This window comes from Chrysochloris asiatica, unplaced genomic scaffold (assembly GCF_000296735.1).
Source record: "Chrysochloris asiatica unplaced genomic scaffold, ChrAsi1.0 scaffold00188, whole genome shotgun sequence".
Classification (NCBI taxonomy): Eukaryota; Metazoa; Chordata; class Mammalia; order Afrosoricida; family Chrysochloridae; genus Chrysochloris; species Chrysochloris asiatica.
In genome coordinates, this window is record NW_006408706.1 from 3309788 (window position 1) to 3323243 (window position 13456).

General features: G+C 37.0%; 1 protein-coding gene across 12 annotated transcripts in view; it reads right to left on the bottom strand.

The window, feature by feature from the left end:
• The window catches only part of LOC102820955 (calcium/calmodulin-dependent protein kinase type II subunit delta-like), a 416134-nt gene that overhangs the window by 78806 nt on the left and 323872 nt on the right, over positions 1-13456 (bottom strand). For all 12 annotated transcript variants that reach the window (XM_006872238.1, XM_006872247.1, XM_006872241.1 and 9 more), the window contains exons 8-9: positions 12540-12623; positions 981-1075 (exon numbers count right to left, since the gene is read on the bottom strand). In XM_006872238.1, the coding sequence (XP_006872300.1) occupies positions 981-1075; positions 12540-12623 (179 nt within the window). The remainder of the gene's footprint in view (positions 1-980; positions 1076-12539; positions 12624-13456) is intronic.

A 13456-nucleotide genomic window follows, 5' to 3' on the forward strand; every position in this document is an offset into this window, starting at 1 on the left:
TTACTCCATCTGTGTCATCATAGTCAACTCTTCTTAGAGGAGGCAGCTTTTCCCCAGTCATATTTTGAGTGCCTTGCAACTGGAGGAACTCATCTTCTAGCACTATATCTGATACTCTTCTTGTGCTGTTAATAATGGTTTCACCTCTGGCACTTTATTTGACAATGTTCATCTGTTATTCATAAGGTTATCATTGGCTAAACATTCAGAAGCAGTCCACCTCTCCTTCTTCTGAGTCATCTTAGTCCATAAGCTCTGCTTATTCTGGTTCACTGAGGGTGACCCTGATGGCATTTAAAATACTGATGACATATCTTCCAGCATCACAACAACATGCAAGCCACCATAATTTGACAAACTGACAATTGATACTACCTGGTTAATTAATGAAAATCTATGCTAATCCACCTCTAGGAGCAGGCCCTGATGGAGTTAGAATTCAGCTATAAATCATTGGATTAGAATATAAAATTTAGTTCTATATGATACATGGATCAATGCAACACATTGTTGGTATATAATTTTTTGGTTTTGGAGAGGCAATATAATTCAACTAGAGCAGAAATACTTGTGGTTTAATATCTATATGTTTAGAACTGCACAAAGACTTAAAAATGCTGATAAGCAAATTCTTTCTAAATGCTTCTTTTCCAGTCTCAAGAGACAGTGAGCTAGAAAGGAAATACAAATTGGATTTGTAAGATGCATTTCTTGCTCTTTGCTTCCTTTAACATGCTCAAACATAGTAATTATTATAATAGTGAAGGACTGGGTGATATTTCATTCAGTTGTACATAGTGTAGTTATGAGTCGGAACTGACTTGATGGAGCCTAATAAACTGACAACAACATTTCCACTTTCCTAAGACAGAGTAAATTAATGAGGGAAATTATTAAAAACTAGAGTTAAAATAGCAATGAAAAGTCTGCTTCTTGGTCAATAAGTGAAAAACAAACTTTCACCTGACATTACTACGTACATCATATGCTCCAGCCTTGATCTGCTGATAGAGTCTGTGTTGATCTTCATCCCAAAAGGGTGGATATCCCACCAGTAGAATATAGAGAATGACACCTGGAGGAAATTAGCATAGGAAGATAACATATAAGTCATACAGACAACAATAAATGTGACTGATCTACAATGATATAAACTGTATAAATGAACACAGGGAAAGCTGGAGTTGGAAAACTTCAGAAACATTATGAACCACTCTAAAGCGTTCAGCAATGGATGACTGCTCTTCCTCCTATTCTCTGATAATAAGTGTCAAATTCAAGACCAAGAACCAATGAATTTGAAAGAGGCATGGCAGGGCTATAGCTGAAGATGGGACTAATCTGTCACTCAGGGTAACACATCCTTTGGCTTCCCTGAACTCTTGGGTATGTATGACTTTCCTGCCTTCTTGTCTGTAAAGTTGCTATATGAGTTTAGTCAATTTGTAGGTTGATGTTCAGAAACTTAACATGTTACATCATTTTCTTTTACTCTTTTTGCTGGTAGATAGGAAAAGCTGCTGAGTGATGGAGCCCTGAAACTAACTTCATGCTGCATATAGTCGGGGTCCTTGGAATTGTGGATAAATACATACAAAGAGATGAAAATATTTTTTTTCTTTGATGATCTTAATCTGCAGAAATAGAACTCTTCAATAAAATAACTTAACCAGTACTATAACAGAGTAGTATATATTATGCAGACTGTGGTAACTCCATAGGATAAGTCCTTGACTGCAAACCACAAGGTCAGTAGTTCTAGACCACAAGTCACTCTTTGGGAGAAAGACGAGGCTTTCTGCTCCCATAAAGATTACCATCACAGAAACCCTATTCAGGGTCACTGTGAGTCAGAGCTGACACCACAGCAATTAACAACAACAAATGCATATAATAGGAGAAAGAAAGGGAAGAGGAAAATGAAATTTGATTTAAAATTCAGAGAAATACATGTTCAGCCATAGTGCTATTTTATGTTTTCCATAAATATGCAACCATTTTAAATTTACTTAGTTAACAACTGATTTTTCCTTTAATGAAAAAACAACAACAACTTTTATCCATAGGTTTTTAACTTTCTCTGAAATTATCTGGAGTCAAAATGTCTCCTGGAACTATTTTGACACTATGATCCAACGCCCTTTATCAACACTTCACTACGTTCTTTTCAAATACTTTATGGCTCTGCTTGAAAGCTTCTATTTCTTTTCAGGTTCATTATTTTCTAGGGCACTCCTTTAATCTCTCCTGCTTCCTTTTCTATTGCAAAGTCCCTTACACTGTGGCAGCTAGAGAGAGGAGTAAGACAGGTGGAATTTTGCCTCAGCATGCCCTGAGACCTGCCCCCACCCCATTTTTCTGGGTGTCTTGGTTTCTTTGCCTTTTCTTTGTTGGAGAGATCTAGCCCTGCTTTACTCTACTGGTCCTGACATACTGAGACAACACACACTACTTCAGTTAAAATGGCAGCTAGACAAGGAATAACTACCCTAGACTTTCACAGTCTGCTTTAGGCAAACAGTTCACAAATTGATTATTAAATCCTGTCAATCTCTATTAGAATAAAATATTTAAACAATGTTCTTAAAACATTTTATATCAAAATTGAGTTATTCCACTACCGGATCTTGAAAAAAAAGAACATGAAAATACTGCAATATTTTCATACCTCATCTTTGCAACATTAGTGTTTTCCCTCTTTCATTACATTATAGAGGTAATGTGCATTCATTTAAATTTATCTTTATATCATTTCTACTATCAGATGTGATACATGCATCCAGATGCTGTTGCTAATGTGATAATGAGTATGTGTGTCTGTGCTCCCAGGATGCAAGGAGAATTGAGGTTGTACATAAATAGTTTAGCCTTCAGCTGTGGTTCGGGTGGGGAGAGGTGCTTTGCAATGGCATATCTAGAAATGGCATATATTGATGTCATGACATTTATACTGAATCTGGGCATTTTTCTAATAAATATCTGGAGTTAGGCTGTTATTAAATTATAAAACAGATTCATTACTGAGACATTTAGCATTTTAAACCTAGACTAGGATTGCGCACACAGCCCTTAAGGCTGGTTGTTCTTGTGCATCATGTCTGCAATTCTGTATCCTATTTATGATATTTGGTTAGATAAAATTAATCTTGACATTGGGGGAATGAGTCGGGGAGTTAAGTTTAACTATGAATACATTTTAATATTATCTCTACTTTTGTGCATGTTTCAAATGATCTACAATCAAAAGTTAAAAGTTTGACAGACACATTTCCCTATAACATTTTATGCTTTAATGACCTGTGGGACATATATTGGCCACCAACATTTTCAGTCTCTCAGGTTTCTTGGTAAGCTCTCTCCCAGTTGTAGTACATGCTACTACTGCCTGGTGGGGACATGTAGAACTGCTCAAATCTAAATAAACAGACCTCACCCCACCAATCCTATCACCAGAATCTACTTAGGAAATATGTGTGTCACATAAATGTATCCATATTACCTCAAAAGTAATTTCCCCTTGATTTCAGTATGCCTTCCATTACTGAAAGCACATGGTATTAACAAAATATTAAATAATTCAGTGATAAAAGGGTAAAAAATGGAAGTAAAAGCCATTTTCATTACCATATTATATACTTGTGTTTGGGATTTACGAGACATGTTTGATTAATAAGAGTTTTGAGAAGCACTGGTTACTGATTAAGTAAAAGTCTACATTATTAAGAACATTCAAAACTGATTTTAATAAAAGCTAGAGTTAGAAAAATGATTAAATCCCATAATCACATTAGTGATAAAAATATTCTGAAGGTTCACCTTATAAAGGCAACAAAAGATGAAGAAACACCTTGAAAAACTCTGAGAAGTTAATAAAAAGTTAAAGGAATAATCTAATGAAGACACGCACCCAAAACAATTATTAAGTAAAAAGGTACAAGGTCAGCAGTTCGAAACTACCAGCTGTTCCACAGGAAAAAGATGAGGCTTTCTTGTCCCGTAAAGATTTACAGTCTCAGAAACACTATATAGGATCACTGTGAGTTGGAACTGATTCCATGGCACATAACCACCACCAACAAACATAGAACTGTGGGTTAATGATCTGGGCTATAAGGTGAGTTTGAACTGAAAGGTCAACGGTTCAAGCTCACCAGCCTCACCTTGGAAACCCTATACAGGGTCGCTATTCATCTGATAGAACCAACTCAGTGCCACTTAACAACAACAAACAACTGAGTATCTAAGGAGTCCTTGTGTGGCAATGTAGTAGAAAAACACTGATCAGCATTTTAAGCAAGGTCAGCATTTTAAGCACACCAGCTATTCCTTGGAAACTCAGACCAGGGTCTCTATGAGTTGGACTCAACTCGATGGCATTACAACAACAACAACATGAGGATCTATGTAAAATGCATGAGAAATAGGAAATGCACAATTAAATGTGTGTGGCATGTATGACTTTTATCTTGCTGTAATGACTTAGGTAAAAAAACAAAAAAAAACAAACCAAAACACACCCCATCACATAATTCAAATAGACAAAGTGCTAAACCAACACTTTATGACCAATAGGACCAATGAGAGGCAAAATAAAGAGGTAGATGAGCAAAGCCTACAAGATAGTAAGTTATTTTTTACAGGACAGAAACTAATCTGTATCATGTAGTTGTTGTTGTTAAGTGCCGTCGAGTCAGTTCCGACTCATAGTGACCCTGTATAGGGTTTCCAAGGAGCAGCTGGTGGCTTTGAACTGTCAACCTTGTGTTTTGTAGCCCAGTGCTGATCATTACAGACCTTTGGGGACAAGGCAGGCATAAATGTCTGTGCCTGTCATGTGCATGTGGTGGAACTGGTCACCAGGAGAACAAAATGTGTCCCAACTCTTTGACAGATACATGTGCTATAAAAGAACAACAGCATCATGCTTTCAGCTTTTCCAGTTGCACAACAGAAGCCAGAAACAGGTTTTCAAAAGAAATCTGAAAATAAATTATAAAGACCAATAATAAATGTCAATACCAAAAAACCCCAAAAGGCTAAGACTTGTGTTGTTCTTGTTGTTAAGTGTTGTCAAGTTGTTTCTAACTCACAGTGATTCTGTATAGGGTTTCTAAGGAGTGGCTGGTGAGCTTGAACCACTAACTTTGCACTCCAGCACATTAACCCACAGCACCACATCAGGACTCCTGAGACTTGTGTGGGTCACACATTTTCAACTTCTGTCATATTGTATTAAAATCCTCAAAATAGTTGAACACACATCTGCCCCGCATTACTGTTATAAAGGCGTTTGCCATCTAGGTAGAGCAGTGCTTCTCTACCTGGATGGGCATCACAGGCAAAGCTGATTAAAATGAAAACTTCTGACCTTCATCCTAGAATCTTAGTCAATGCATCTGAAGTAGGTTCCAAGAAAGTGCAGTTTGTACTATTGGAAGTATGGGGTCCATGGTCCACAATTTGAAAAAAATAACAAATATATATATATAATATTTGTTGTTGTTGTTGTTATTAAGTGCCATAGAGTCACTTCCAACCCATAGCAACCCTGTGTAGGGTTTCTGAGGAGCCACTTGTGAGCTTGAACTGCCAACCTTGCAGTTCAAATGACTTTGCAGTCTGGCGCATTAACCCACAGCACCACACCAGGACTATATATATATATTATTGCTAATGTTACTGCTTTTGTTGTTAAGTGCCATCAAGTCAGCTCCAACTCATAGTGACCCTGTGTAGGATTTCCAAGGAACAGCTGGTGGATTTGAACTGCCTGCCTTGTGGTTCAAACTGATCTTGCAGTCCAGTGTATTATCCTGAAGTGCCACAGCAGGACTCAGTGTTTGAGTTTGGAGTAAGAGATTATTAGCTTAGACCATGACATGGGACAAGGCTTCATGGTTGAAGACTGACAAGAACATGGGTCATAAAGCATGAAGGCTGTTGTTATTGTTAAGTGCTGTCAAGTCAGTTACAACTCACAGCAACACTGTATAGGACTTCTGAAGCTGTAAATCTTAGCAAGAGCAGAAAAAAACTCATCTTTCTCTTGTTAAGCGGCTGGTCACCTCAAACCGCTGACCTTCTGGTTCACGATCCAGTGCTTACCCTACGGAGGCACCACTTTCCCCAAAGGATGAAAATGATGGTGGTTGCATGCTGAGTTGGTTCCAACTCATAGTGATCAAGTATAGGGTTTCTGAGACAAAAATATTTGCGGAGTGATTGGTAGATTCGAACTACTGACCTTGCAGTTAGCAGCCCAGCTCATCATCCACTACACTACCAGGGCTCCTTAAGGATAGGCTTCTAATTGTGAGGTATACCTATGAGACTGAGTACAAGGCAATCACAGAACACGTAAGAGCACCAAACTGTGCAGTAGGCTTGAGACTTTAAAATGGTAAATACTCTCTGGCAAGGTACCTGATGCTGACTTATCCTAAGGTAAGTAGGAAAAGGCCAAGACCCAGAAATCATACAACTATTGGGTCTAAATTAACCATGTAAAAAAAAAAAGAAGAAGAAACTTATTCCATATATTCCGCATGTTTATCAAAAGTCATGGTACATTATCACTAATTTATTATCATTCATAACTGCTCTGAGTTAAAACAAATTCAGGTATAGGAAGAATAAGATGTGGTATGGTCAGTATGTTTTGGCTATATTTATAGGCTTGCATTTACTGAGTTTTTAAAGCAACTTATAGAAGTAAGTTGTTTTAAAAACCAGAAATGCAGCAGTATCTGTAAACAATATTTATTTATCACATCAGGGAATTATGAAAGTGGTTATAGCGGACGAAAAGCCAGCAAATCAATTTACTGTTGTTAATGGCAGAATACTGGACTATGTTCTTGCTTTTTTAGCATCTATTATTTACTTTTTAGTAATGGACTAGTTGTTTTCAAAGATTGAGTACAGGTCAGGTCATGTTCTGTGCTGGATCACAAAAGCAAGGTAATAATGGTAAGATTAGAGATTTCCTGTGTGCAGATAATTGCATATTTCTAATAAAAACATTACACGGATTTCTTTTAGCCATTATACCAGTGCTGTGCTTCACTTTGCTCTGATGCCAAGAGCCAAAATGACAAAGAATCTGCTTAATTCCTAGAGAAGACTAGCTGCCATTCTGTTAAATGGCTTGTCATGAATTAATTTTGCTATCTGTGTAGTGCCATTTCTTATAAAACTGTGTAGCATCTAGCCTTGACAAAACAAAACAAAAAACAAATTTTCAACTGGAAAGAGCCAGTGTTGATGTATTGTTGAAAAATGTTTCTCTCCAGATATGGAATAATCTAAAAGCAACTGAATAATGTGTGCATTCCTTTGGTGGATATTGCAATGGTGAGGAGCAAGGGTGCCCCACCTTATAAATAAAGTAAAAGTGAATTGAATATAATTTTCATGCACTTCTTGAGTGAGATGACAGATAAGGATATGTTAAAACAATTATCCAAATCAAAGGTCTGACCCCAAAATATAACAAAAACAGAAGAGGAAATTATGAAGTTTCCTGGAGTGATCATTTCCCCCAAATATGTAATATTAGAGTACCTAAGATATACCCCAAGTGCATTTCTAGGGATATGGTTAACACATGTACAATGTCTCTCAAGAAAATGGGAATTGGCAGCAGATATATGCTCTCAACAGGACATGACAGAGGGATTTGGCTCTTTATAGAATATTGCCTGAAGAAAGCAAAGGTCAGGAGAGAACTGAGCAAGGCAAAAGGTGGCTCTGCCAAAGGTGTCAAAATTGGGGTGAAATTGTGTGATGCCCTATGATCCTAATTTTTTTAAAAAATAGGTTTAATTTCTAAAAAATCATGCAATATGTATATGAATTTATGTTTTCATGCATGTCTTCTAATACATGCATGGCATGTAGTTCTCTCTTATCTATTTATATTTTTATTTATGGTTTTAAGAACCTTATAAAGCTCAGACAACAAAGAGGAAGCAACTCTTCACCTACCCTTCTTCTTTCCTGAAGTCAAGAGACATTTGAGTTTCTACCCTATAAATTATTTCAGATATCAAAGCTATGAAATTATATTGAGACATTTATTATTTTTAAAAGGTTAGGCATACAAAACATATCATGGAAATGCATTCCAACAGAAAGACCAGAAGTATACTCAAAAATACCAGTGGTAATATTAAAATTAAACATACTTAATTTTTATATGTGTTTGGTAAGTATAAGAGAGTAAGCCTTATGGATTTATGTTTGTAGAATGTTCTTAGATGACCTATTTAGATGATGATAGATAAACCCCAAAAGGCTAATGTGTGGGTCACACATTCTCAACTTCCATTATATTGTATAAAGAGCCTCAAATAGTCAAACAGAGGTTATTGAAAAATGAAGTTTCCTGTGCTTACTTCAGATCTGCTCCATACAGAGAGCCATATAGGGTCTGGACATTTCAATAAGTATAAAATACGTGTGATTTTGTTGCATATGCAAGGATTCTTTTCTGGAACAAATTATCTTTTTGTTGTTATTTGTTTATTCTCCAAGGCAGTGATATCCTCCCACATTGACAATGTCTTCATATTGCAAAACAAGAATATTTCTAATGCAAGCACCAAACAAACTAAAAAAAAATTTAAATATTTTGGATATAAAAAATGTAATTCAGGAGATGTAAATTGTGTCCAAATTAAAATCCTTTGCAGAACATTGACTATAACAACAAAATCAAACAAAAAGAATTTTAAAATGAACAAAGAAGGCTGATTGAGACTATTTGGTGTTTAGTGTTCAAGTAATTAGATAAGGGCATCATAATAGTCATTTGGGGAATCATAAAAATATTGCCGAGTCATCAGTTTTCCTTTCCTCCTTCAGTTTACTATCAGTTATCTGGAAGCATGATTTATAAAGAAACAATAGCAATATTAACCAAATTTACTGCACTTTTTTCTAATAATGATAGTAACCAAAATATATTTTATTTTAAATAATGCTATTAGCTGAATGAGGCAAATATTTCAATAACTCCATGATATGATATAAATCTGAGCTATAGAGTGACTGAATAATTTGTGCCAGGCCACACAGATAGTGAGGTGAGGAGCTGAGTATGCTTTTGTAACCACTGCATACTGTCTTGTACCTATGAAACAGGTAAGAAGGAAGAAGGGAAAAGGGAAAATAAGAAGGAAACTAGAAAAAGAAGGAGGAATAAAGGAAAAGAGTTGGAAGGGAAAGTGAAAAGAAATAATATCTTTGGCCAACTGAAAAAGCAAGCAAAGAAAGTCTAAGTAATGCCCGTTACCCCAAGTCTTCTTTTCCCTGAGCCTTGACCAGTCTACACTAGCTCTCTGTGTGTGTTGAAAGGCTGAATGTAGTACTTCAGCTGCACTCTCTCTTGACTCTATCCTCCAGCCACAAGCCCTTTGGTGTCCACATGCCTCTGAAGGAACTCTGCTGCTTTTTAAGGTCATCAGCATAAACAAATATGTGCTAAAGAGCTGACTTATTACTAAGAAAGGAAATGGTTTGAGCTATAAGCAATTGACATGTACATTTGGACATATTTTTGACAATGCTCTAACTTGAAAGTATTTTAGAATTCATACTTAGAAGATATTCTGAGGTAGGCAAGAACTTCAGGCACACCTACAACTTTTACTCTTTAAAAGTGGTGATTCTGACCTTTAGAATTATATATATATATATATAAAATTTTAAAGTGCTTTACAGACAATAAAACACCTTCATTTTGCATAGTACATTAGATCCTCAAATCATTCTATGAGGGCAAAGTAGTAGATAGGCTAATATGTTGGAATTTTCAGGTAAAGAAACCAATTGAGAGATATCAAAGAAACAGGATTAATAGGTACAAAGCAAAGACTTAGACCTAGACTTCTAAATACAATCTCTTCTCATAGCTAACTTCCTAGGAATGGCAGTAACTCTAAAGGTCCTAGATTTATCCAGTTTAAGTTCAGCACTGAGTTGCTCTTGCTAATGAGATTGGAAATGGTGTTAGATAATCTATCTCTATGAACTACTCTAATGCATGTATTATTTTTTTTTTAAATCCAAAGTAAAACAAAAACAATAAAATCTAGAGTTCTTTTCAGAATCAAGGTAGTTTTTTCTATGCTTGCTGACAAACATCGAAGGCAATGAAATCTGTGTGCAGTATGCTAAATAAAGCCAAAGTATGGCATGAGTCCTGGTGTGGTACTGTGGGTTAATGCGCTAGACTGCAAAGTTGTTTGAACCACAAGGTCAGCGGTTCAAACTCACCAGCCAGTCCTTGGAAACCCTATACAGGGTTGCTATGGGTCAGAACGGACTCAACAGCACTTAACAACAACAACAACAAAGGGAAGATAAATACCTATTTAAGAGCTGGATTGCAAGGTCAGTTTGAACCACAAGGCTGGTGGCTCAAACCAACCAGCTGTTTCTTGGAAACCCTACACAGGATCACTATGAGTCAAACCAACTTGATGGCAATTAACAGCAACAACAACAAAAGCAGTAACACAATGTTAGGGGCCTAGAGAACTAGTTTGTATTGATAATCCCTAGTAAAAAATGTTTCACAATATCCTATAGTACCTCCTTTATTTGGGCCCTTCACACCTATTTGAACTGTATGTTGACACACAGAAGGGTCTTTTCACTAGGGGTATAAATCAACGCCAGTATGTGTCTGTAAGTCTGTACAGAAAAGTAATTGATTAAAATTGTGGAGAAAAGGATATAGAGTTCTGCCTCAAGTAAGGGAGTCCTGGTTTAGCACTATAGGATAAGCACTAGACCGCTGACCACAAAGTCAATGGTTCAACTCCATCAGTTGCTCCTTGTAAACCCTAAACACGTTTGCTATGACTCAATGGCACTTAATAACAAGGTGGATTTTGTCCTTCATTCTGACGAAATAGCTGTTGGAGTAATAAGAACACCTTGCTATTGGACTTCCAAATCATACAAGAGAATTTGTGCTGGTGAGTGGGGACAGGTCAGACCAGCAAAGACTCACTCACCTGGGAGGCTGATTTCTACTAGCCTCAGGTGGCATGATTTAACATATAAAGCAGGGCTGACACATAAAAGACAAGAACCCTAAGGCTCAAAGAGTTTTCGGGTTAAGATGAACATTTGCTCTATGGAGGAGAAGGGTGGTACTGTATCCCTTGGGACATGGAAACTCCATGTTGGGAATCCTTGTAGAACTCACCCTACACAGTCCTCCATTTGGATCTTTGTTGGCTATAATAAGTTGGCTGTCATAAGTGTAATAAGTACTGTATGCAAGTATTCTCCATGAATTCTGTGAGTTGTTTTAAGGAATTATCAAACCCAACAGGGCTCTGAGAGTCAACTGGTCAGAAGAATAAGGAAACCATGCGGACTCCCTAGCTTACAGCTTGCATAGTGAAGAGACAGAACCAAATCTGTGGCCAGCCTATCAGAAGGTCAGGGTGTGTGTGACTTCCCAACTGTGTAGCTGGTGTCTGTTTGGCAATCTGAAGTGCAGTGGGGGTTTTTTCACCCCTAGTGAAAATATTTTAAAAATCTACATTTCTTTTTTTTAATCAAATTTTCAGAAAAGTTGCAAGACAAATACAATAAACTCATTGACCCTTTCCCTATGGTCACCTGGGGGTGGCATTTGGTGACATTTGCTTTATCTCTGTGTGTTTCTTTCCTTTTAGATTAACCACTTTAGAACAAGTTGTAGATTTCATGGCCGTAAATACTTCTGATGCATCTTCTAAGAACAAGGATTTTCTCTCTTCTTTTAATTTGTGAGCTCTGATTTTGTCCTGATTACCTAAGGTCAGAGAGACAGGATGTAGCAGGGAGCAGCTGGCAATGAAGACAGAGAAGTAGGAATGTGAGAATGGTCTATCTCCACCTTTTAGGGTTTGGATAAATGCTGATCCTTACTGTGCATTGACTATACACTATGGCAAAGTCCATTTCTCTCAGTCAGTTTCATTCTCCACCAAAATCCACTACTTTATTCTTAATCCCTGCTATCCATTTCTGGCAAACAAGCTATTTGTTGTATGAACTGGTCGGATCAGGTGAGAAGGTAGTAGAATAGTTTATAACCACAGCAAGAGATATTCTGTCTCTCCTCCCAAACTGCTGCCCATGATAAGCAGCACTGCCACCTGGTGGTGGTGGTGATGTGCTGTGGAGTCGGTTCTGACCCATAGTGACCCTGTACAGGGTTTCTGAGGCTGTAAATCTTTTCGGGAGCAGAAAGCCTTATCTTTCTCCTGTGTAATAGCTTGTAGTTGTGAACTGTTGATGGGCCATGAGATTAGCAGCGTGACTCATAACCACTACATTACCAGAGCTCCTTATCACTCGAGTACTGATTACAAATGCAAACTCTCACACATCAGATCTACTGAATCAGAAACATAGCACTCAGTTCAAACAAGCCATCCAAACACTTTTGGTGCATGCTGAAATTTGAGAACTTTTAAGTTGACAAAGAAAGATATTTTTAAGTACATAGTGAAGTTGAAAATATGACTCCTTACCACACGCCCACATATCCACTGGCTTTCCATAAGGGTCTTTACGTAAAACTTCTGGAGAAAGGTATCCAGGTGTGCCAGCAAAACCTAGGAAAAACACATGTTGATGAATTAGAACCGACCAGACAAAATTAACATATGAGAAAAGAGTGAAAGTAAGGAAGAAAATCTTGTTTAATCTTCTTTATCTGCTTGTCAAAATAAAACAAGTCTCTGAGTACGAAAATAATGTCGAAATACAGAAATATCAATACTAGCTTCTTCTTCTATTAAGAAAAAATAAAATTACATCTTTTTTTTTTTTCCAGATATGAAGGTCATTGTATCATTCTGCACAGTTACTGCGTATGCTAAGCTCATTTGGTTAACTGTTTTTATTTACTTAGGAGTTAAATCTAAACCTGGTTTCTTGATAAAAGAAATGTTCTATTATGGTTCTGGGACCAGAGGAGGGGTAGGTGGAGGAAAAATTATTCACAGGCTAGAGGGTAGACACCTGCTAACATGAGTGATGAGGCAAGCAATATAAAAGAGAGAGGTTAACAGAGGAAAGATGAAGGTCGAGGGAGACTCAGAGCAATGCAAGAGTTAAAGTGAAAAGAGGTAAATACTGTTAACTTATGGTACCTAGAAGGCTTTGTAATCCTTGAAATAAAGCAAAGTATATGATTTGTTGGAGTCCTGGAGTGGCACTGTAGGATGAGCATTGGACTGCTAATCGTAAAGTTGAGGATTCAAACCTACCAGTCACTCCCTGGAAACCCTATACAGAGTTGCAGTGAGTTGAAGCTGACTCAACAGAACTTAACAACAATAATATGATTTGTTGAATGTAAAACTAATGATCTGCTCCATAATTATTCACTCAATTCACAATAAAAAGCTAAAAAACAAACTAAACTAAATCTGGAAAAAAAAAA